Here is a 25340-nt window from a genome sequence, read left to right as displayed (position 1 = left end):
TGGAGTGACAAATTGAACACAAAGTGGAGGAGTGGAAAGCTTCCAAAGGGGGACTATTGGGGACATTTTCTTTTTGTCCCCTCTTTTGCCTTTTTTCAAAGTTTTCTTTTCTTTTCCTTGCTTTCTTATTTTTTTTCCTTTGCCTGATTTTTTGTTTTTGTTTTCTTGCTTTTTTTCCTGACCGTCTTTCCCTATTTTTCAGTTTTCTTTTGTTCCTTCTTTATTTTTTGTTTTTGTGCCTTCTTTTTTCTCTTTAGTCTTTTTCCCTCTTTTTCGCTTTTATCTCCTATTGTTTTGTCGCTTTTGTTCCTTGTCATTTTTTCCTTTCATTTTTTCATTTTGCCTTTTTTCTATTTCCATTTTTCTTGCTTTTCCCCCCTCTAGTTTTCAAGTCAAGTCATGTTTGTTTTTTCCTTAATCACAAGGAGTCTCAAATAAAACAGACTATGACAGCCTCCCCTGATCTACAACCTACATGAGGGCAAATAATACACAACATAAAATCTAGATGATTCATATGCTAGAGAGTAGAAGTGTGTTTTAAGCTTAGATTGAAACGGTTCCACCGCGGTTGCGGATCCCATGTGGGGAAGAGCATTCCCCGGTTGTTTCTCCTTTTCCTTCTGCGCCCTAGTTTTGCTTCTCGTTCCCTTGATTTTTTCCATTTGTCTTTCTTTTAACGCTACCGTTTTCTTTTATATTTTTCCTTTCTTTTTTCTCCTCCTCGGCGGAAGGCCAGGCAAAAAACAATCTCGGTCGCTCGTCTTCTTCCTCGGCAGCGCTCGTCACCCGCGCTACATCACGCGGCGCCGTCTAGTGCTCAAATGAAGGAAAAATGAGAACGTCTCTGAAAGAAGCGACATGAGAAAGAGTGAAAGAAATGACAAAATGCAAATGAGTTTCACGAGGTCTAACGCGATTGACGGATGTGCGGATCGGATCTCCGGCGCCTCCGAGTCGGATGCCCGGGCGTCCTCGGGCGAGACACCGAAGGCCCCGGTGCTCCCGATAGGCGGGTCGCCGTCTCCGCTGTCGGTGCGCGAGTGTGTGTGTGCGCGCGAACGGGTAAGTGTGAAGCGCGTCGTAAAGCGCTCGGGAAGATGGTCAGTGACTTTGGTCTATTTGCCATTTCCATACTGTCCTTTTCGTGTATGTGCAGCCCATACAGAATAGATATTGATTTAGATTTCCTATTTTCATATGTTTATTTTATTTTTAGATCTCATTCCGTGTATCTTTTAAAGATATTCAAGAGCAGCTTTTTTGGGTGTCAAACCTAAAGAAGAGCCTGTCCCTGGCTGCCCCTGAAAGAAAAACATCTTCTCGGCTAAGATTTGGCCACCGGAAAATGTGGAAAGAGTCCTATTGGAACAAAAACAAATTTGCCGAATGAAAAGCCTTTTCTAAACATGAAAAAGAATCATGCATTAAAGTGAGTCATTTCAGATTGGTTATTTATTCCAAGCCTTGGCAAACGTTGAGAACCGATCGGATGCAGCACGCCTCCGTCCTCCAGAGGGCGCCAACAGCCAGAAAAACTGGAGGAGCCCACAACTGTTGATCATCACCCTTACTTGACTCTCATCAGGTACTAAATGACTGTGCCTAAAGCATAACCTGCATATTGGGAGTTTTCCAGATTTTTTTTTTTTCGCGACTCGTTTTTCTCGGACTCGCACGCGAGGAGCACCTTTTATTCATTTCCTTCTCCCCCGAATTCATCGGTCGGCTCGTGTTTCTGCGTTTGGGCCCGCCTTACGAGTACGATCCAAAAGAAGGTCCTCTTAAAGCAACCCTACGTTTTTGATCAAAGATTTTCCAAAAAGACGGCAGGCACCCCAAAGAGCCACGCCTTGCCGACCCCCGGGTCGGGTCAAATGTCACCTTTCCCCATTGTGACGCGCGGAGAGAGATTTAGACGCCGAAATCCAAAAGATAGATCGATTTATTTCTTATGCGGAAGGGCGAGGCGGCGTGCACTCAGCGGCGGGCGGGCAATTTGATGCACACGTTGCAGCGTCCCGCGTCGGGCGCCGTGGGGTCCGGCCGGGGGTCCGGAGCGGTCAGCCAGAAACTGTAGATGTTGGCGAAGTAGTGGCAGGTCCCGCGAGGACCCTGGCACTCCACGAAGGGTTGCGGTCTGAAGTGGCGAAGGCAGCTCCCCGACGAGGTCAGAGACTGGCTGCCGCCCTCGTCGCCCGCGCCCGTGTGCTGGAAAAGGAGTCGGACAAAAGGGGGGGCTTTTCAATCCGACGCTTCGGCTGTAAAAAATGCCCTCCGCCTTGCCTAATATTCACCGATCGCCTTTGTTTTCCGGCTTCATTTGTTTCTTTTGGGGACAGGGTCTTCCCTTGCTCATTTTTCAGCTGGTTTTGGGCTCATTTTGGGGTGTTTGGGTCAGTGGTTTTTTTCAGCCATTTCTTTTTGGCTCTATTTTTGTTTTATTTTCAGTGAGATCATTTTCAGGTTAAATTCTGTTTTGTTTTTTGAGGAGGCGCTTCAACATTTTTTGGCTTTGGTCTTTGGTGGTCAGTCGTTTTTTAAAATTGTTCTTCGTCCGTTTTTTGAGGTCCTTTCCGGTCGTTTTTATTTTACAATCGCTTTCGTTTTGTATTGGTTCTGATTATTTGGGGTTTTTAAGTCATTTGAGGGTCGTTTTGGTTTTTTCATCCATTTTTGGGGGGGAAGTTGGTTTTTCATTTTCTAGTCTTTTGGTCCTTTTTATACGTCATCTGCTTGTTCTGAGGTCATTTTTTGGGTCGTTTTTTTTGTCCGTTTGGAAAACAAAATACATATGGAGTGTCTCAGCCAAGTGTTGGTTTGCAAGCTCTGGAGATTGCATAAGCCAAGAAATGTGAAATGGCTTCCTCAGGTCAGGGTGTTTCCTTTAGTATATACCATCATTTTTGGAGGGTAGACTGCTACCTTCGGAGTAAGGCGCTACTTTATGGGGTCAGTCACCTGCTGGGTAACGCATTCGCTTTTGAAATGAAGTACCAACGATCGTTTTTTAGTACCACACCCACCATGAGAAAAGAGTATCCGGTCCATAGGCCGGTCCAGCCGGGGGGGCAGGCGGGCCGGACGGCGGACTGGCTGTGCAGGGCCACGGGCGCCGAAAAGGCCTGGCACACGGCGCAGCGGCTGATGTGCTCCCGGATGGAGTCTCCTCCCACGGGCAAAGGGGGCACGGCGGCGGTGGCCGACAGCCAATAGGATTTGTCGTTGCGGCCGGCGTACGAGCAGGTCCCCATGTTGCAGGACGCGAAGGGCATGGTGGAGAAGACCCGCATGCAGGAACCCGCCTGGCCTGCAACACAACAAGAGTGCTTATAAACAGCTTCAGGATCCTTGAGCCAAAACCCGCAGGACCCCCAAGGACGCGGATTGCCCAAGCTCCGGTCCGTGCGAAACTTAATCGATGACCCGACCGCCTTTCCGGAAACGGGAACGTGATAGGGATCTCGTTTTCGGCGGAAGTCTTTTGGACTTTGCAATTCTGGCACGGTGCCTGAATGCAGTCCTGCCCGATCACTGATACGGTCGAGTCCGATCGCCTATGGCGTCGAGGAGAGCGGGGAAGTGAACGGAACTTACCGAGGTCCTGCGTATGAGCTTTCTCCTGGCCTTCCAGGTACAACAGACTGTACCCAACCCAAAGAATTTGCATCCCCTGAGGACACGGGGGAGGTTCTTCGGACTGGCTGTGGATGACGATGAGGAAGCCCGCGTCGGAGGGTCTGGACGGTCCTGGCGCTCCACGGTCTCCGGTCGACCCGGGATCGCCTGAGCACAATGCGCAGAGTCGTTTCGGTCACGTCGTGCTTTCTCTGAGAAATTACTGTCAGTTACACTAGATGAGACTGAAATGGACCGGTGCTAATTTAAGGGACTCGTTGCTGTCAAGAAATTGCGACAATTGTCTAGAAAGTGCTCTCATTCGGATCAGCAAGAGCATCTAGTTAAAGACTGTTCATGGTATGATGAGGGCCAATTCAGTCCCTTTAGTTGCTCGTTAAGCACTTGTATGAACATTAGAACTTTTGGTCTCACCTTTGGCTCCCTCTTGACCGCTCTCACCCTCAGGGCCTTGACAACCAGGTTCCCCAGCTGGACCCTGGGGCCCCGGAGGGCCTTGGGGTCCCACGCACCCGGCATCTCCCTTCTCACCTGCAGCAAACATGAAGTGTCCTTATAATACAAACTGTCAAATACAAAGTCTTGTTGCGGCTTCTCACCGTTGAGACCCTTAATCCCGTCCTCTCCTTGCAAACCAGGACTTCCTGGAAGACCAGATAGTCCGAGTTGTCCCCCGAGCCCTCGTGGAGGGGAAGGGTAAGTTGGACAAGGAAAAACTCTTCCCATCTCCCCCTTTGGGCCTGGTTGACCAGTACAGCCTGGAGACCCGAGTGGTCCATTTGGTCCGGGGGAACCTCTCGCGCCTGGATCTCCAGGTATACCCATTAGCCCCGGTGAACCGTGCTCACCTGTTCCAACACAAATTCGGAAATGCTGAACGATCCCAGAAGCAGTTGGAGCCCAGAACCGTGAATATCGAGTCACCTTTGAACCCCGGAACTCCAATCAACCCTACTTGTCCTAAGAGCCCTGGAAGTCCTTCGTTTCCCTTTGGGCCGATGCATCCGTTATTCCCATTGTCCCCGTCGTCACCGGGTATAGGAGGGTTCGGGCCCATAACCCCGGTTTTGCCAGGGTCACCTGAAAAGAGTCAGCCAGATGGATTACAAAGAACTCACTTGGGTTCAATTAATTGTACGCGTGTCTAACCCTAACCCTAAACATATTCATTTGATGCAGCCAGAAGCCTTAAATGATGTCGCGCGCCCCAATGAAACCCCCCGTGGGGTCAATGGTCAGTAAATGATTTTTTGTGCCTTCACCGCCATACACAGACTCTTTCAGGGGCATGGTTGATCCCAAATTGATTGCTTTTTCATTTGTTAACGTTGCCTTCTGGCCGACCTGGCTCTCCATCAGGTCCTGGGTCGCCTGGATCTCCTGAAGTCCCTGGGGCAGGATTTTCGCAGTCTGCTCCAGATTCACCCATAGGACCGATTTCTCCTTGTGGCCCTTAACAAGTAAAGTGAGGATGTGAAAGATCACAGCCTACGTTACGTGTTTTATGAAGAACTAAAACCAAATCACCGACCTCTAGAACCTGCTGAACCTTTGGGTCCTGGAGGTCCAGGTTGCGATGAACCTGGGAAACCCGGAGGACCAGGAGGTCCTTTCTCACCTGGAAGACCTTGAGTACCTCTGTTGCCTGGAATACCAAGACCTGTAGAGGCAGCACATCAAATGAGAGTAATAACACAAATAGACAAAGTCTAGTTTTGCAGACCGGTTATTTCTTTGATAAACTGAGATAAGCGGGCATACCTCTGGTGCCAATGTCTCCTTTCACTCCTTTAAGTCCGTCCAGACCATGAAGTCCCAGTGGTCCTGGCGGACCTATTACAAAGGTTGAGTAAAACTGTCTTCGGAAACCTCAAATACAAATAGCGATTCCTACCTACGAGTCCTAAGACGCCCTGCGGTCCCGGGGGCCCGTCCGCACCCGCCTTACCAGGAAGACCCGGAATCCCTGGCCGACCTCTAGGGCCTGAAGGCCCAATAACACCTGATGCACAGACATATGGTTTTAGAGTTTTTTGATAAGATTTTTGTAAATAGCCTTCGTGGTTGCAAGGAGTTTCTTGGCAGCACAGAAAACAACCCAATTATGTACCCGGAGGTCCTTGCTCTCCAGGCAGCCCAAGGCTTCCTTTGTGACCTAATTGACCTGGCACGCCACGGAAGCCCGGAGATCCAGGATCACCTTGTGGCCCTGGAGCCCCTGAAGGACAATTTAAAATGTAGTCTTAGGATTCAAATACACTGACATGATTCCAGTTTGTGACTGAAGATCACCTTGAACTCCGGCGTCTCCGGTATGTCCCTTGTCTCCGGGTAAACCCGGTCTGCTATGAGATTCTCCTTGATCCCCTGATACAAATCAAAGGATCATTTTTACAAACTAATCCGATTGAGTTGTGTCATGGTGTGAAAAAGTCTTACTGTACCTTTGGACCCAAAACGTCCTTGTAAACCACGATCACCAGGCCTTCCGGGTGACCCCGGGTCTCCCTGTTTAAAACCACCGTTAATCGTAAGTCTTTTTTGGTGAACTCCCCTAAAGTCTTGTATCGAGCCTGCTGATATTTGCAGGTCCCGAACCGTCGGCTGTTTGGACTAATGGCTAAGCAAAATTGTGTTTGGGTACAAGATGTTCTACTGTGACATCAAACCACCAGTGCAGCTCTACAATCTGTACATTTATCCAATCTTTGAAATACTTCACAATTTCATCGTGGTAGGGTTACAATTAAGGCAGTTACTAAATAAATCCACAAATAAGTGAAGGTGATGCCATACACTTAGAAAATAGTTAGCGAGTCTGTGTGTTCCAGACCAACTGGTTTCTGTTCATCTTACTGGGTCTCCTGTTTCTCCAGGGAAGCCGAGGAAACCCGAAGGTCCAGGGAGTCCGCGTCCGCCTGGAAGCCCTGGCTTTCCCCAGGACCCTGGCGGACCCGGAGGTCCGGTGTAGCCCGGGGGCATCGTGACACCCGGAAGCCCAGGGTTCCCCGAAAGACCTCGGCCACCTTTGTTTCCTGATTAGAAAATATTCATTCCAAAGAAAACATACAGTAAATCTTCAGGGAAACACTTCAAATATCAACCAATATTCTTCTCCTCAGTCTGACCTCGTGCACCAGGGAAGCCGTTGACACCGAGGGGCCCAGGTATTCCATGTGCTCCTTTGATAGGGACGCCCAGTGTCTCCCCAGGTGGTCCAGGATAGCCTTTACATCCTGCAGGACCACAAGAAGTCGTGATCACCGTCTCCTGAATCATTCCACCTACTGCTTCTCCTCAAAAAGCTTTGCTCCCTTTCCCGACTGATGTCAGGGTGTACCCTGGACTGGTCACCATGGCCCGAACTGACCTCAACAATCATAGTCATTTATCCCCGGTTGAGTCTTCAACCAGGGGTTTTAAAACAAAGGAGGAAGGCGAGCACAGACAAATGGAGATGACCCAGGTGCAGAGAGTTTGACCATAGCCCCAAGCACTCCGCTACGAGGTACTAGTATGATGTGATGGTATGTTTGTACCCTTCTGTCCTTTGGGACCTTGACATCCTGGTCTGCCATCTTGTCCGCTCGTTCCTCTTTCTCCTGTGTTCCCTGGATATCCGGGGAAGCCAATCAGTCCTTGCACTCCTTGAATACCGGTCTCACCGAAGGGTCCCACCAGACCTGATTAAAAAAATGATGTCACATGCTTTATGAACTTCGGCAGTCCGGCACCCGAAATCCTACGGTCAGTTATTTTGTCTTTCGTTTGCTCACCTTTCTGTCCGTCCCACCCGGCCAATCCTGTATCTCCACTTGGACCAGGGGGGCCAGGAAGTCCAGAATAACCTGGAAAACCAGGAGATCCTGGTTTGCCAACAGGACCTTGGGGGCCATAACCTGGAGATCCTGGTACTCCCATTTCACCTTTCTCCCCCGAACAGCCTGTGAAGAATCCAGAAGGGGAACTTAATTCTTTACGTCACGCGTTGCAGACTTCCATCACAAACTCTCCAAGGGAAACAAGAACATTAACATCTGGATGTTCACACTGTACCTGCAGGGCCGATATTTCCTGTCGGACCAGGAGGGCCAGTGCGACCAGGGTTACCTCTTTGGCACAGATTGTTACTAGCGCCCGGGGGACCGATACTACCCGGTGCCCCATCCTGTCCTCTCTGGCCCTTTGGCCCTGGTATCCCAGGAGGACCTGGGACACCTAAGAACAAAGAGACATCATTCATGTAGCTAGATGATGATGATGATCTATAGCCCACAACCACCAGTCCAGTTTTTGGAGCTAATATATCTATCTTGCCTTGAAAACCCCTGATGCCAGCTTGGCCTGGGACACCTTTAGGGCCCCGAGAACCTGCTAGCCCTGGAAAGCCAATGGGTCCTGAGATCCCCACGTACGATTCCCCAGCCGCTCCTCTCAGTCCAGGAGGTCCTGGTGCACCCGGAGAGCCTGGTTCACGCACAAAAACATGCTCAAGTGCCACGGTGGCAAATGTTGTTTTTCAGAAGAGCGTGGAGGCAGTCCTCCGTTTCTGTTAATTGATTTGGATCCCCCTTTTATGTAATCACCAATCTTTGACAGGATTGTACCTGACTGTCCAGTAAAGCTGAGTCCTTCGGGGCCTTCGATGCCAACATCTCCAATAAAACCAGGTGGTCCTGGCAGAGGAAGACAAGATTTCAGATGTAATCTCTACTGGACAAAATATTTGTAAAATTACCGTAATACCAGGTAGTCCAGTTGGTCCAGGAAGTCCAGACTGTCCTTTGTCCCCTTTGGGTCCATCAGGTCCTGTAAATCCATTGAAACCAGGAGGACCTGGAGGCCCTCTTAAGCCTGGTGAGTTGAGTGCAAAGTTAGATATACAGGTGAAATGAACTGGATGGCTAACGCTAGTGCTGTGGCAGGGAACCCAGGTACTCGAGAGCCACGGTCTTGCTGGCCTTTCATGTCTACCTTTTTTAATAACTGCAGTTCATTTGCAAAATCTGTAGAAGTCTGACAGTATTCTTCTTCAACTGCTCTATCGGGTGCCGGACTATGGCTTTCGGGGACCGGCGTCCCGTACCGCTAAAGTAGAGCCTCGTAATCGTGTTCACCTGTCTCTCCTGCCTCCCCTTTTTGTCCAGTGGCTCCAGGATTTCTGGGTATACAAGGAAGTGTTTCTCCTAAAGAGAAGTGAGATATCAACCAAGCATTAGCCAATTGCGATCCCCACCTACTTTTGGGAACAGATTTATATTCACCTTGAACTCCTTTCAGGCCAGGGAACCCAGAGAAACCTGGAATTCCTGGAGCTCCCGGATCTCCACGATTTCCTATTGCTCCGATGACACCTGATCCCTGGATTCCACCTTGTCCAGTTAGTCCTTTGAGGCCATGGAGACCCGGAGAGCCTGGTTCGCCCGCAAAACCAGAATAGCTTTCTCCCTAAAAAAACAGTTGAAGGTAATTGCAAAAGATTTGTTTATGCTAGGTTCATTAGGCTGAGTTTGATTGTTTGCAACTATTGCTCTCCGATTATTCTATGGAGAAGTGAGCGGCAATGACCTGTGGCCCGGGGCTTCCGGGGAGTCCTGGGAGTCCATCCTGCCCTCTACGCCCAGGGAAACCTTGTTTACCTTCAGGACCCGACTGGCCTCGTTCGCCTTTCTCACCTGGAAAGGAGGCTTCATCAGTGATTCGTTAGACGCAATGACTTTTTCTCTCAGTTTTGCGCTCTCTACTGATAGCATCCACAAAATCCGGTCATTTTTTTAAACCCGACAAAGAGAATTTCTGGAGTCTGACACTAGTGCCTATACTCAACCAACTTACCTTTAATTTCCACCACAACAAAATCTCCTTTTTGGCCTTTGAACCCTTTAAAACCACGTAAGCCACCGAGGCCCTGGAATCCAAACCACATTTACGTTAAAATAACTGGAAATTTGGAATGTTTGCTGAAGTTCAACAGGAGTTAGTTTACTTTGCATGTTCCAAGTAACGTAGTGGAACGAGGACCTGTTTTTACCTGCTGTCCTTCTGCTCCCGTGTCACCTATGCAGCCGTTCTCCCCTCTTGGCCCCTGTTCTCCAGGGAACCCTGGATCCCCCGGTAAACCGGGCTTCCCCGTTTGACCCGGAGCTCCCCTCACCACAACCGGAGGACCGCAGGAGCATTCACCTTGGCGACCTTCCCCAAAAGACATTGATATATTCTACTCCACTTTCAGGACTTATGACTGAGATCACTAGAGTCTAACCTTTGAGTCCCTGAAAACCTGGGGCACCGGATGAGCCCTGTTCACCGGGTTCTCCATATTCTCCAGGCATTCCAGGAAGGCAGTAATAACCTGTAGAGAAATGTAAAATGCCAGCACAGTGGAATATAAAAGTCACGTTTCCAAAACCAAGCACGACTCACCTGGTCTCCCTGGTTGTCCTTTTGCACCTCTGGCCCCTGGCCTTCCAGGTCTTCCAATTACCCCAGGGAATGTTTGATCTGTGAAAATCTGACCCTGATCTCCTTTGTCACCTCTATTTCCCGGAATCCCCCTGGGTCCTACTGCACCCGTTGGTCCTATTTCCCCCCCACAAAAATTGGCATTTGAGTACAGTTTCTCATGCAGTTGAACGGGGCCCACCTGAGCTCTGACCTGGTATGGATCTTCCTGGTGATCCTCTGGGCCCTTGCGCGCCCATTAATCCACGATCTCCTGGAGCTCCCACGGTTCCTGGAGTCCCCGGGTCTCCAGCGTTACCTTAAGGAGAAACATGCGTTTTTCTTTGTGAGTCACATGTAAATAAAATTGATGGGTTTGTGTGTGTGTGTGTGTGTGTAAGGAAGAGTGTCTACCCAAAATGGTAATGACAATTTCCTGAGGGAGGCCTTTGAAACCAGTATCCCCTACTTCGCCCTGAAGAGGAAAAAATGTGAATCATGCCTCGGCAAACAGAAGGTGTATGATACTATCGTCAACTAACCTTTGGACCTTCTTGTCCGATCAAACCTGGAAGCCCGGGGCTGCCAACGGTGCCCTAAAAGACAATTGCACTTCTTATTTTCCCCATTATCGTCAGACAATTTTCCTCTGTTTAAGTAGCTTTCAAGTGTTCTAGAACTTCCCAACATACAAGACTGAGTCTCATAAGGTCACTCTGAGGAAATGTAAAGTTCCCTGACTTTAGCAGTTCCTCAAAGAAGAGGTAGAGTCGGTCGTCGCTCTCCGTTCGATCTATCGGAAAAGAGCCACGAGATCCCCCGGGAGCTCCTGAGGACATTGACGCCCAAGAGATCCTGGAGACCCCATAAGAAACCACGCCGACTCAAAGTTCTACCCTTGATAAAAAGGGACTCACCTTGGCTCCTTTGTAACCAGGTAGACCAGGTCGTCCTGGGAGTCCCTGAAAACCACAAACCCAAAAGGCCCACCTCACTAAGGTTACTAAAAGTGGATGGCTGCGAGCCATACGGAGAGCCTGTTCCCCTCTGCAAAGGCTCTACTGCAACCATAGAGGGATGCCTCACCCTGGGTCCAGGAAGTCCCACGATCCCTTTCTCCCCTTTGATGCCAGGAAGAGCATCAATACCCTGAAAGGCAAAGTCCGCAGAATTAGACGGAACCAAACTTTGTGCAAGGACATAAAGGAACCTCAGACTGGACTTACTGGAGGTCCTGGTGATCCACACACGCCTTTTGACCCAGCTGCACCCTGATGAAGTAACAGGAGATGCCATGTTAGCTCCACCAACAAGACAAAGGACTGCGGTCTTGTAATTGGCTGAATGGGAATCACCTGTTCTCCTTTGATGTAAAAGTCCTCTGGAGGGTCTACATACTCAAATGGTCCCGGAGGCCCCTGCTGGCCTTGCTCCCCCTATGGATGGCACTTTTTAACGCATGCAGTCTCGTCATAAAACGGCCCTTTCCTACTTTATACCTCGTCCCCTTTCAGTCCCGGCACCGATCGACCTCGGACTCCCTAAAAAAAAGGCAAACCGAACTCTCATTTAGTATTCATGACGCTCGCTCAGCTGTTCTCTCATGTTCCCCCCCCCCCCCAAAAGAGCCCAGCTTAAGCATTATGATCAGCCTCATTTCTCGAAATTAGAACATAAGAATCCTCGACTGCGTTGCACCGACAAAAACAAACGAAAGGATTACTCACAGGTAGACCTCTGGATCCTGGCAGACCAGAGAGACCCTGCACACACATATCAACTTGTTGTCTTAGCTTATAGTTTCGTGTCAGGATGTCAAAATATTTTGTAATGAAATTCTTCTCACATTTAGTCCATCCGGACCAACCGAGCCCATAAAACCAGTTGAACCTCTGGGACCTGGACCACCCTGCACACAGCCAGAAAGTCAGACGTATAACCGGTGGCGTACAATCAGTGAGACTTGATGTCTGGGAGGGCAAACTGTGATCTCACCGTCAGTCCAGGAAGACCCGCGGGGCCAGAATCACCCTATGAAAACAGAAGGAGAAGTCAGCAAAGATCTTGGACAGGACTGTGGATGCAATTTCGAAGGTGTGATGCAGTGATCACTCACCGGCACTCCAGGGAACTCGACAAAAAAGAATCCTGGCGCTCCTGGAAGTCCCTTTGGACCTTCTAAACCCTGCAACACAAGCCAGACAATTAGCTAGTAAGTCAGACAACCTGCTAAAGCGATCTAATGTTGAAGAGTAGGCCAGTTATTGTGGTTTACGGCGGGTGAGGCCCCCACCCTGACCCCCTGTGTTTGCTGAAGATTTTGTTAAAACTGAGTGTTATTGGACAGTATCCATGCATCCCCATGGTGACCCGAAGATGGTGAGCAGTTTGTTGTTCTGACCATTTCACCAGAGGGTCCTTGCTCTCCAGGCAGTCCGGGATTTCCCGGCGTTCCTCTTGTCCCATTACATCCGTCCACACCCGGAGAACCGGGACCGCCGGCCGGACCTGGGTGACCCTGTTTACACAAACGAACCAAAAATAAAGACCTAGAAAAGATGGTCTACTGCGCATCCTGCAGATAAAGATTTTGAGCTAGACGGAACTTCCTACCGGGATTCCTTCTAAACCGGGAAATCCAGGAACACCGACGAATCCCTGATAAAGAGTTCAACATCGATTCAGAAAGTCTTTGAGGACATTTTTCTTGCTATAAAAGATCTTGAAGTTGTTTCCCCAATGGTTCCTTTTATTCACCGTGTCTCCCTTTGGTCCCGGAGATCCTGCTGGGCCTTCTGCTCCTCGCTTGCCTTTCTCTCCTGGGGGGCCCTGAGGGCCCGGGAACCCTCGGGGCCCCTGAGGACCTTGAAGTCCAAGAGATCCCGGAGAACCCTGAAGAAATGAAAGAGAGTATAAGTCGTTTCAACACTAAAAACTGTTTTGGGGATCTCTGACTAAAGGTATGTCTATTTCTACACTTTCACATCCAATTGAATGCCACAGGACAGGGACAGGGTCTGACTTTAACCTGAATGTAAAACATCTTTCATTTTGTTTTGTAACTTTGTACTAATAGTCCTCAACTGAAGCGCTCTCTCCCGATGGATACTCTGCCATCTCCCGGGAGTCGAACACGCGGCCGGACACGGAACGTCTACGCCGACACGACCCCGAGCGCCGTTCGAAGGAACCTTCGGCAAAAGGAAGGTCTTCCGGAGTCGAGCGTTATCGCTCTTCTCGAAGGGGTCCCGGGCAAAAGCAAACGGGCGTTCTCTGAGGTTTTAACGAGCGCGGTTTAGCGCTCGTTTGAAAGTGACTTCGGGGGCAGGAAGGTCTTCTTGGGAACGGAAAGTTTGAGAAGCCGCCGTCCGACGGATTCACATCCAGCGCGTCGCAAACAATGGCGTCCGTACAAACAACGGGGGGACAGACCGGGCGGGGACGGGGGGGACGGACGGGGGGACGGAGGCCCCGTGATGCCTTGATGAGATGTGACAGGTCTGATCTTTGTTGCTTTTTGCTTTGTGTGGAAGGATCCACGTGTGAAACGGGCCAGACGGAGCTTTTGTGGCCCCCGCTTGCATCCACGCACCCCGATTGGCCCTCTGAGCCGCATCTTCGCCAACGCCGACCGGGAAAGCGCTTCCCGGACCTACCGCTTGAGCTTTAGTGAGAAGGAAGGCCGGCTAAAAGTCTAAAACGCCGACAAAATAGCCGGCTAGAAATCTAAAAACAAAGCTGGATAGCTTCTAGAAAAGAGCCAGAAAACTAGTTTGATACGTAAGGAAAAAAAAACACATTTTTAGCCTGCTAGCATGCAAAAAAAAAGTTAAAAGCTAGTTCGATAGCGAAGGAGGTCAACAGATAGTTGGCTAAAAAAACCTGCAGATTTTTTGCGGATTGGCTTTAGAATTTTGTTTGTTGTCTTTGAATGAACTGCTTCAAAGAATATAGATCTTTTTGTCTATGAAAGCCATCCACTACAAAATATAGCAGAATGTGACCGATACAAAAAAAAATCCGCCTAAAAGCATGCCTGTATCAGTTGGCGATCCTTGTGGTCATCTGGTCTATCGGCTCCATTACTAACCCTTTAAGTTTAAACTCTTCGGATGACTTCCGGTACAGCCGTCGTTCTCTCACCTTTTGATTGACAACACTCTTGGCCAATTGCAAGCTTTCTTTTTACCGTCCTAACCCCGTGACAACCTAACAGGGCGCGTATTGAAAAAAATCATAGAATAGAATAGAATAGAATTTACCTTTATTGTCATTGTTAAAAAATGGGTTAAGAACGAAATCCCTAACGTCATTTTACGATCTCTATTGAAATCAGAGCTAAAAACCGGCTCGGGCAAACGCGACCCGGGTTCCCTTTTTAGGTAGGATTATGACGAGCGAGCGTGCGCAGTCGTCGATCGGAAAGACGAGTCAAACGTTTAAAACGCTTTCACCATGTCTAAAAATCGGCCAAAGTCGAATACACGAACGCAAACTTTTTAGGGCTGTAAAACGGTGGTCTGCGAAGGGCCACTTTGGGAAACGACCTACACCTACCGTGAGAAAAATGTGCAAAATACAACATTTGGTCTTTCGGGGTTTGAAAGCGACCAGCGAGACAACAGCGAGAGAAGCGCAAGAGAAAAATCAGCTGCAGTTAGAAATATGTCCGCTTGAGGTCGCCAAAGCCAGGTGTTGCTCGCAAAGCAACTGGAGCTGGATTTCTCTCTTTTTTTTTCCTTCTTTTTCTTTCTCATTTGATCTCTTTCACTCTTTTCCTTAATTGATCTCACTCCCTTTCTCACTCTGTCTTTCTATGGCTCTTCTTGTTTTCTCTTTTCTTTTCTCTTTCTCAACTGCTCTTTTATTCTTGCTCCATTTTCCAATTCTTTTGCTCTTCTTTTTCTCTTACTTCCCATTTTCTCCCTCACTCTTTCTTACACTCACTCTTTTTCTCTCATTCTTGTTACCACTTTCTCTCCCTCTGTCTCTCTCCCACCTTCTTTCTTTTTTTCTGTCTCTTTCTATCTCATTTTCTCTCGCGCAGCCCTCGGGCGGCTCCGAGGAGTCCTAAACGTCTACCTACTGGACGTCGGTCTCCAAGTTCCGCACTCCAGACCGAAGCTCTTTGTTTCTGTGGCGAGCCCTCCGTTCAGTCGGGTTGTAGATTCAAGGTGGCGCCCCCTAATGGTAGCTAGTGTGGCGGCAGACCTGTTCTGAAAACAGCTCGGGTCGTAGGAATTTTCGAGTCAAACGATTGTTTTAGCGGTCCACGAATTCGATCGAACCCTAGTTTTAATGGTGAACGTAGTAGTGACGTGATCGATTGTTATTCCATAAATTCCAATGAATAAATTGCAGTGGAAGGCCTCCATTGACCAAACAAAATCTATTCGAGTATTAAATCAATTCATTCATCTTTTTCTTTTTTCATTTGACACAAACACTCAATTCCCATTCATGGATTTATCAAATAAGCAAAAATGTGCAGTTTCTTTCGCTGTCTTGCAAGCTTTTTACAATTTTTGCATGTTATCTAGTAACATTTGATGCTTTTTTTTGCTAGTTATCGTGGTAAATCTTACCCTCCTCGCTAGCTTGCTAGCTTTGTATTCCGCTATTTAGTTGGCTTTTTACTGGTTGAGCTAGCAGCGTAGCTCCCTTTTGTTTTGTTTTTTACCTCTTCACCTTTCTAGCTAACTATCAATTTCCTTTTTTTTTGCTTTTAAGTCATCTATTTAGCTATACAGCTGTTTTTCACACAGCGCGCTAGCTAACATTTGATTTTGTTTTCTAGTTATCAAGTTCAATTTTGCCTCCTTTCCAGCTAGCTAGCTAGAGAGCTTTTATTTTAGCTCTCTATCTGGCTACTCAGTTGGCTTTTTACTCATCGAGCGAGCGATCTAGCTCTCATTTAGTTTTTTACCCGTCTACTTTTCCAGCTAACTATCAAGCTCCCTTTTTGGCTAATTAGCGAGCCATCTCGCTGAGTTGCTGTTCCAGAAATGTTTACGAAAGTGGGTGCCCTTTGCGCTAATTAGGAACAAAAAGTGGCCCTCGGCTTGAAAGAGGTTGTAGACCACCGGCGTGGATCCTAATTGCTGGGTTCTGGACCCGACTGCCTCCCTTCTGGACGTGGTCCTGAGGTCTTTATCAAACGCTCTCTAAATGTTTGCAGGTAGGCCATCGGACGAGCGGCCGCGGATTTGTGGTTCGGCGCGGTAGGCGGAGTCTCACCCTAGCACCTTTGGCCGGAAAGCATCGGCAGGTGGAGCAGTCTCGTCCGGCGCACTCCTCCGTCTTGTCGCCCTGGAAACGGCAGCATCGGTATGGTGAGACTCGGGCATCGTTCTGGTGAAGTCGGGAACGAGACCGCGTACGGGAACAGTAACCGAACGGCACGGGCGGCGAGCTTCGAGGTATATATCGATCGTCATAACGAACGCGGGGGTTCCCCGGGGATACGTGCCGAGTCCCCTCCTCTTTCGTCCGCCGACCCGCGACTGCGCCCCGACGTCCGGCTCCGACCTCTTTGTGAAGTTTGCGGACGACGCGACCGACACGACACATGACAACCTACAGGAGTGGCGTCAGCGGTCTGGCTCAGTGGCGTAAAGACCGTAATCTCCACCTCGATTTAAAGAAGACCAAAGAGATTGTTGTGGACTTCAGGAGGGCTCACGCCACGTCTTCTGTGCGCATATCGGCGAGGACCTGTCCCGGAGCCATCGCATCACATCTCTGGCCAAAAAAGCCCATCGACGGTTGTATTTTCCCCACAAACTCAGGAGAGCGAGTGCCCCGACCCTCATCATGCTCTGAGAGCATCCTGACCGACCGCATCACTGTGTTGTATGCCACCTCCGCTGTGTCCTGCCCAAAGACCCTGCGGCCCACGGTGAGAACAGAAGAAACGGCTTCCAAACAAGTGAACTTTTGCTAAAAGACGCAGAGCTTTGACAACATTTTCAATATGGTTGCCAAACCTGATGTAGAATAGGATAAAATTGTCATTGTTACAAAACGGGTTGAACCTATTGTGACAACAAAATTGGACGTGGCACTCCAGGTTCACATTTTACAGTGAGGATAAAAGAGAGTAAAGAAGATAAAGGAACAAAGAAGATGTTTGTATTGTGCTGGTCTGTGCGGTAGCCTTCTCAGCCCAGCAGCTCGGCCCGACCGGCCGCCTCGCTTTTACTTTCGTTCCCTCTGCGGGTCACGGCCGGCTTTTTGACACTTGAACTCGACTTAGAAGGCATCCCCGAACCGTATTCCCAATTACATTGAGTGTTGTCTTGGTTTAAATCCAGAGAATTTGGGGGTCAACCTCCGCCTATTGAAGGCACATTGAACACGATTGTCAGGCTTTACCGGCGGATAGATTTGAATGTCGTCTGCGTGAGGTTGAAACGGAAGGTTGGCCCCAGCGGGAACGTATACGACCGCATGAGTATCGGGCCGAGAACGGATCCTTGTGGAACACCCCAGGAGAGAAGGGACCGTCCCTGAAAGACGGCAAATAGTCGCAAAGCTTGAAGAAACTCCGGCGTTAAAATCCTCAGTCTGAAGCTCAAAGGCAACTGCTCGGAGATTGAATCGCCAACAACGAGGAAAGGAAGAGCTTTTTGAAGACGCGTGATTCGGTTTTTCTTTGCGATCGGTGACTCAACCTTGGAAGCATTTCACTTTGCTTTAGTTTGTACTTTACTGACACGTTCAATTGGAAGAGGCAATCCTGTTTTGACGGACGGTTGGGATGATTGAAGATTTTGGAGGTCGAGGCTGGATCGGAGTCGGACTTATGCGATCGACCTCCGTGTCCGTTCGGTAGATCGATGATGCGCGTCTTCCGTTCGGATGCGAAAGGACTCGGCCGTGGAATTCCCTTCGTGGTTATCGGTCACGGCAGCGACGAGTCGTGACTCGTTTCCGATTCGTTCAACACGGCGTTACGCGCTTTGTCTTTAAAGTTTTCGACTCGCTGATAACTCCCTGTCCGCGACGGATATCCCGCCGATACGGGCGACTGTACCGGTCTAACAAGGAAGCCCCCGGTCAGCACCGCCAGCTTCAATCAAAACGAGACCGGGTTGTTCCCGGCGTGACCTAAACTCGAGTGCAAACTGAGAACCGAATCGAAGCAAACAGCGAGTCTGGGACAGAGAAGGTCCCACCGGGTAAATAGGATTCAAAACCATTTCATGGAGTGTCTTGGATGTCCGCATCATAATTTTAAGGTGAGAAGAGGAGCGCACGGACCACCGTGTCAAAGGCTGCCACACGTCTGGCTATGGCTCGGCAATTCGGTGCGCGTGTGTTCATCCCGGCACACTCTTCGTGTCTCCGTCACAGTTCAGAGTTCACCGACAAGGAGCTGGACGCGGCCATCATTCAATCACCCGAATCTAAGACTTTTTGGAAAATTTCGTGAAGTCTCGGAATTGGTGGAAAGGAATCACCTGGACAATGTCTTAACACGTCGGGCTATCGCATTTCCCACGAAGCAGATGTTATTGAATCAGTCTCTCGGGCAAAAAGGGCAATCAATATTCTGATTGTTTCCTTTCTTTATTTGATATGATGTACCTCTTGTTTTATGTTCTTGCGCAGTCATCTCATTTTAACATGTATTTGTTTCATGTTCTTATGCTTTTTTTAGGATTTAAAAAAAAACTATATATAGTGGTGAAGTGGTTAGCACGTGTGCAGCATGGTTTTGAGGTCATGAGATCGAACCTCCTGTGCGGAGTTTGCATGTTCTCCCCGTTCTCGCATGGGTGCCCTCCGGGCACTCCGGTTTCCTCCCACATTCCAAAAACATGCAGGTGGATTGACCGGTCCAAATTGTCCGTAGTGAGTTGTCTGTCCCCGTGTGCCCTGCGACTGGCTGGCAAGCAGTTGAGGGTGTCCCTTACCCACTACCCGAAGACAGCTGGGATGGGCTCCAGCACCCCCCGCGACCCTACTGAGGATAAGTGCTGCAGATAATGGATGGATGGATGGATTTATAACTCATGGAACAAATTGAATCCATTTTTATATGACTTGATTTAAAAGAAAAACCCCAAAACTCTGCTCTTGCTCATTTGTATTGCGCCTTATCTATGGCACGTTCGATCCAAGGGAAGTCAAAACCATTTCATCCGTTTGCGTATTCGACGATAAAGTCGAAAGTACGAATAGGAAAAGCGCTAGGATTTAGCGCCACCTCAGTTCTCCAGGCGGATCAACGGAGCGGACGGCGAGCCGAGACAAAGGGTCCGATCGCCGGCGAGCCGGATTCCCGTCCCGTATGGCCGTTTGCATTCCTGCCGCCTTGTGTCAACCCGCTGAGCAGTCGAGCGTTTCTATCAGCAACAGGAATGCGAAATCGGTCGCCGCCGACGCCCCCGCCGCCGCCACCGACGCTCACGCGCAAAAATCGGAGCGCGAGTCCACCTTCTGTCCTGTTTGTCGTCCCCTGCCGGGACTAAACCTTCAGACGTAACGAAAGTGATTGACGCGGACCCCGAGCGTCGCGATCAAACGTCTCCGACGACCGACGTCGGGTCAGGTTCTGCCAAAGCATTCCTTCCCGTTTCAATGAATCCACCCGAGTACTTTAATCGCTCGTTCTTCCGACTTGGACACGAGATCGGTATAGGCGACATTCGGGGGACGGATGGCGTCGGTCGCACGATCCACGTTCAATCCCACGTTTGAGTGGAAGTACAACAAGATTGACTCGACGGATCGTCGAACGATTCCAACGCGACACAAGACCCCTCAAAGACACCAAAAACTGGGCTTTTTTTACAGACTTTAAGGGAGCATCGCTCCTTTCTTTATATTCAAAGCGGCGCCGCTGCGAGCGGCAACCTTTCCAGCAGCTCTGTGTTATTTGGCTCTTTTTGTGATTTCTAGTTTTAATTGTCTGCTTCTATCTTCGCTGGTTTTGGTCCCGTTTGACAACGACACTTTGGATGACTTTCTATCCTATGGTTATGGATTTTAACGCACAAAAATGCGTTTATTCCAGGAATCAACTCTTTGCCCTGGAGAATTCTCGTGCCGGCGTGAGGAGGGGGCCCTATCTTGAATGCAGAGCCAAAGCTAAGGCGAAGGCTAAGCGGCTAGCGGCGTTATAAGTCTTTGGTACCAAAACGTGTCTCGCGTCTAGCATCCCGGACGCTAACGTGGAGCTACCCGGCTTCAGCGCTGTTAGGACAGCGACACAAAAGCCTGCGAGAAGCGGCGAGGAGGCGGACTCGCTATCTACGTGAACACTAGGCGGTGTCACCCTGGGCGCAAAGATTTCCATCTGCCGCAGGTACGTCGAACTTTTGGCCTAGCGTGTGACGTCATCCGCTCTGCTGTTGCTAAATTACAACACAGCACCCTGAGGCCATCCTGTTCATCTGTTCATAAACAACAAAAGGATACTGCTGGGAGTGTGAATTTCTCTACAGGGATGAATAAAGTATCAATCTATTGGGGCGGCAGTAGCTCAGGAGGTAGAGCGATCGTTTTAGGATTAAGGGATCCCAGTTCGAATCCCGGCTTGTCCGTGTTACATGCCGAAGTGTCCTTGGGTAAGACACTGAACCCCCAATACCCCCAATAAGCAGGTTAGCAGCCTTACATGGCTGCACAGATCATGGCCGCTATTGGGAAATGTGGAGCAGATTGTAAAGCGCTTTGGGAAGTCATTGACTTGAAAAGCGCTATAGAAATGCAGATTATTTCATTTCATTTCATCTATCTTTCTCGCTTTTGTCAATGAGGTTTGCTTCAGAAAGCCCATTATCAAGATCGCCGGCCACCCCCTGCCCGGTCTGGAGGACGTCGCCGGTTTTTGCGACCTCAGCAGAACGAAACACATCCCGAAAGACTCCGGACACCCTGACATCCGGCTTTCAGAACCGAAGGTTCAAATCCCGCAAGGCTCGGAGCGACAGACCGAGGGATCGCTCGGCTTCTTCCCCGAGCCATCAAAACACTGAACCGCAGTCGTCCAACAGACTTTTCAAGTGCGTTGTCCTAGTTTCCGAGTGCAATACCCCGGTTTTCCAGTTAAGTTCACTTTTTCCTTGACTTCATTCTAAAACGATGCTATATATTTACAAAACTAGCTATGGGTGGGTCAGCTGTGAGAACCAACTGGTAGTGAATAAAAGGAAGGGTTCAAAAGATCAGATTTACACAATGAACAGCATCCTCACTCGAGTCGATTTAAGTTTTTGGGATTTCCGATTCTTCCAAAGAACAATAACGGTGAATAACTCTATACAAAGGAGTAGTACTACGGCTGCAATACAATCGCTGAGTACTCTCGTGGCAGAAAAAACCTGTGCAATACATGATCAGTGTCCATGAAAGGCAGGACAATGACCCATGTACAATAAGAAGCAAAAAGCATGATGCTGAAGACAATAAGACTCATGCCAGCTGCTGGATCTACTCCGGTAGCCATTTTTGTGACCGGAAGTTTCTTTAAAAGCCGTAGAGTGACACTTCCCGGTTGTCTGCGGGAGAAGTATTTCCAGAAAAGACCTCGACTTTAAAAACGGCTAAAAGTTTTTCATTGTACCGTTACTTATTGACATATACGACTTTGTTCAGTTGTCACGTTGACTCTAACAGTTTCAAGTGCAATATCCCGGTCATGTACACTTCTTTTTTTGATGTAAATACTTTATACTCGTGGTGAACACATTATTTTTTTTCTCTCCACCAGACTTTATAGCGTATCAGTTTTGCCGACAGGGATAAAATAGGCTGAAAATGAATTGGCGTTCCGAAGATCGCCAGCGTCGGACGCGGGTCCGACGGAGTGACGGTGGCCGACGGCCGCCAACTCGCGGCGGACGTCTTGGATCTCCGTCGCTCGCATCTCGAATCGGGGCTAGCGGCTACGCTGGAGGGTTAGCATTGTCAGTTCCGAGCGTGGCCGCCGCCAGACCGTCGCCTCGTATTCAGCCGGCGTGTGCGACCGGAAGCTAACGGAGGCGAATAGTCCACTTACCCCGAAGGCCGAGGTGCAGGCCAGGAGCAGCAGGAAGCACCTGAGGACACAAGCGGACAATGAGAGAAGGACACCCGATGTGAAGGTGCTACAAGACATCAGACGATAAAAGTCAGAAGAACTCGAGGGTAGCGACGGGCCGAAGCCGACCGGCTGCCGGCAAAAAGCGACGGGCTCGGGCTCGACTTAGTGGACGGACGTCGCGGCGGAGTCTGGCTTTACCTGAGTGTCATTTCGCCGTCTCGGATGGAGCAGGGCCCCGTCCGCCGCTCATCGGAAGCCGCGTCCCTCTTTCGGCCGACCGCCCGCCTGCCCGGCTGCACACAAGGATGCCGCGTCTTTTAGTTGGAACCTGAGTGATGGATCTGTCCTCTCCTTAAAAACGGTTTTTTTTCTATTGATATTGACGGTCGTCTTCTGAAGGATAATAACACTTGTATTGTCTTGGACATGAAATCTCTTCCTTTGGAATAAAAGCATGAATAGACAGGTAATCCCCCACTCTCCCCAAAAGTCCAAGCAACTAGAAAACAAAGACTGGGTGGCTGGACTTGCTGTTAGCTCGGTAATATAATCACAAATTCTATTGTTTGTAGCTCCGTCTCACGATCGCCCTCTGCCTCGAGACGAGATCATTGCTTGCCTCACTAGATAGGTAATGGATGGTACGACTTGCTAATGCGTTCACAAATGTTATTGTTTAGGGCTCCAAGTCCTAATCCTCGTTCTCACTATCGCCCTCTGCCGTGAGGCAAGAGAATCGCCTGCCCCTCTAAATGGGAAATCACCGCTTCGTGAGTGGATGGGTTGTGACGTCACTTCCTGTGAGCTGCACTTGTACAAATGGCCAAGTGTGAGTAAGAGAGTTCGGGAGGGAAAGGGAGTATTTTGAAAAGAGCCGATTCGATTCGGCTCTAGCGATTCATTTCAAAGAGCCGGCTCATCGAGCCGTTTTGATCGCAAACTACCCTTCCCTCATAGTTTACGCTTAGCGCCATTGACAGGGAAAGGCTTAAAAACTCAAAACGTTATTTTTCGCGCGACCCTTTTCAACATGTGGAGACACCGATCACCCCCCCCCGCCTCAAAACCAAAGCCCACACCCCCAAAAAGCCCCCGGAAGTTGAGCTGACCCGGTTTGTTCTAAAGTCGCCCGATTTTCCAGCAAGCGCGTCTGATGACGTCACGCACGCAGGACGTCAAACCGCCTTACCTGAGTTGCCGCTGCTCGTTACTCGTTACTCGTGCCTCGTTACTCGTTAATCGCTCTTCTCACGCATCTTCCGCTCCCGAGTCCTAAAAGGGGGTTCAACGTGCGCTCTCGATGTGGTGAGCGGGCGGGGGTCGCGTTCCGTTCCGGCCTCTCCCGATCCGAAAGTTTCAAGTCCCTGGTTCAGTTCTCCAACGCGCCCCAGGCGAAACACCTGACCCGGTCTCGGTTCTTCGGCGCTCGGAACTTAGAAGCCTGAAAAAGCAGAGCGGGTGTGCGTGGGAGAGGGAAAGGGGTTGGTTTGGAGGGGGGGGGGGGGGGGTCATTTCGGAGGGCGGTTCCGTCGGCTTCTGGGAGGGAAAGGGGGGGGGTCGTCGCGGGCGGCCTCGGGACGCTCCCATCATTGTGGCGACCCCCGGCCAGCTCCAAGAGAGGATCCCAGCCGAACCGGACTCGGCATCACTTCGTTCCCGCGTGGAGCGATGCTAACCATGGCCACGAGGATCACCATCGCGATGATGATGATGATGATGATCTCCTTGGGAACCGCCGACAACGTGAGTCCGCTTTCACTGTTTAAGTTCTGGTCCGTTTGGACTCCCCGGGGGAAAGAAAAACCTTTGCTTTAGGGGGCAAGGGAGGCAAGTGAGGCCATACCTCCCTCGTCATTGTGCAGATATATTATGAAAGAAGGTAGGAAAAAGAAGGAAATAAAATGGGCAGCACAAGAAAGGATGATGAAGACAAAGAGCAGAAAGCAATAGAGAAAAAAAATGAGAGAGTGAAAGAAAGGGAGCACAAAAGAGAGAAAGAGCAAGAAAAAGACTTCAAATGAGAGAGGCTGAGCGAGTAAAAGAGCGAAAGAGCAAGAGAGAGAAAATTAGAACTTGAGAGAGAAAGAGAGCAAAAGAGAAAGAGTAAGTGAGAGAAATGAAAAGTGAGGGAGGGAGAGAGAGAGAGAGAAAGAGATTGAGAGAGTGAGTGAGCGCAGGCAAAAGAGAGAAAGATTAAGAGAAAAGAGCACAAAAGAGAGAAAGAGCAAGAAAAATAATGAAAATGCTGAGGCTGAGAGGGTAAAAGAGTGAAAGAGCAAGAGAGAGAAAATTAGAAATTGAAAGAGAGAGAGCAAAAGAAAGAGCAAATGGGAGAAATGAAAAGTGAAAGAGAAAGAGAGAGAGGGGGCAAAAGAGAGAAAGATTAAGAGAAAAGAGCACAAAAAAGAAAGAGAGAGAGAAAGGGAACAAGAGGGAAAAGAACAAAAAAGCAAAAGAGAAAAGGAGCGAGAGAGAGAAAATGATTGAGTAAGCAGTGAGAGAGAGGAGAAAAAAAAGATGGAACACCAATGGTCAAAGTAAAATTAAACTAGATTGGCACAGTAAAAAAAAAATAGAGGCTCTTTGAACGCAGTTGGGCATGGTTCACACATTGAAATCAAGTTGTGTTTATTGGGTATTATGAGTACCTTAAACGAGGCAGAGAGAGAGAGAGAGAGAGAGAGAGAGAGAGAGAGAGAGAGAGAAAAATTTCAAAGAGCAAACCTTCAACTCTAAACATCCACAGAGGCAGAGTGAGGCACACAATTCTCTTGCCTCATGGCAGAGGGAGATGGTGAGACCCATTTGCGATCATATTTGCATGCTGAGAGCAAACCATGGGCGTCACCTGCCCGTTTTAGGGGGCGCTCGAGCACCCCCCAAATGTGATCGCATGTTGAAAACTCTCTTTGACTTGGGAAAGCACAGGAGAGGCGCGAGCGGAATGAAAAAGGCTCCGTCGGAGAAAAAAAAGGAAAAGGAAAGAAAACGTGAACGACTCTCCTGCCTTGAAATGGTTCAGTCCCTTTGATTCTAGTATTTCTGCGCTTCTCATAGCAGAATTGCGGTCGTATTTCTGTCGTCACCGTTTTGTCGCGTTGCCGCGGAACGACTGCTTTTTCGTCGTTGTCGTATTTCCGGCGCGGGATCGCTTTATCCGTAGGACTCCAGTTGTATTTCTGTGCTATTTTTTTCCTACTATTTTTATACTCGAGTATTAGTGTAGTCG

At 49.2% G+C, this 25340-nt stretch overlaps 1 protein-coding gene and 1 pseudogene across 2 annotated transcripts; both read right to left on the bottom strand.

The window, feature by feature from the left end:
• Window positions 1–1927: 1927 nt before the first annotated feature.
• Window positions 1928–23566, bottom strand: col4a4 (collagen, type IV, alpha 4). Of its 2 annotated transcripts, none has more exons than XM_088346014.1 (47): window positions 23301–23566; window positions 22310–22462; window positions 22088–22127; window positions 16318–16389; window positions 12838–12972; window positions 12694–12738; window positions 12482–12598; window positions 12197–12265; window positions 12076–12111; window positions 11927–11989; window positions 11808–11843; window positions 11580–11621; window positions 11436–11516; window positions 11307–11351; window positions 11167–11229; window positions 10998–11042; window positions 10623–10676; window positions 10495–10555; window positions 10295–10399; window positions 10063–10218; window positions 9902–9991; window positions 9671–9831; window positions 9475–9547; window positions 9208–9314; window positions 8904–9087; window positions 8757–8825; window positions 8386–8493; window positions 8247–8315; window positions 7957–8106; window positions 7696–7857; window positions 7416–7583; window positions 7179–7322; window positions 6768–6875; window positions 6496–6674; window positions 6084–6147; window positions 5932–6006; window positions 5750–5857; window positions 5534–5641; window positions 5401–5472; window positions 5171–5299; window positions 4984–5091; window positions 4564–4719; window positions 4239–4487; window positions 4054–4170; window positions 3598–3786; window positions 3027–3310; window positions 1928–2211 (listed from the first exon to the last, which is right to left on the bottom strand). In XM_088346014.1, the coding sequence occupies exons 2-47, from the start codon at window positions 22318–22320 to the stop codon at window positions 1981–1983; spliced, it is 4938 nt and encodes a 1645-aa protein (XP_088202140.1). In that variant the 5' UTR covers window positions 22321–22462; window positions 23301–23566; the 3' UTR covers window positions 1928–1980. The 2 variants fall into 2 exon arrangements, with proteins under 2 accessions (XP_088202140.1, XP_088202139.1); XM_088346013.1 differs by having other exon boundaries at window positions 22310–22404.
• Window positions 21261–21535, bottom strand: LOC148359034 (dolichol phosphate-mannose biosynthesis regulatory protein pseudogene; annotated as a pseudogene).
• Window positions 23567–25340: the final 1774 nt, after the last annotated feature.

Source organism: Urocampus carinirostris, chromosome 10 (genome assembly GCF_059441175.1).
Source record: "Urocampus carinirostris isolate Australia breed hairy pipefish chromosome 10, RoL_Ucar_1.0, whole genome shotgun sequence".
Taxonomy (NCBI): Eukaryota; Metazoa; Chordata; class Actinopteri; order Syngnathiformes; family Syngnathidae; genus Urocampus; species Urocampus carinirostris.
The sequence above is the reverse complement of the archived record's forward strand: the minus strand, read 5'-3'. Positions and strand labels throughout refer to the sequence as shown.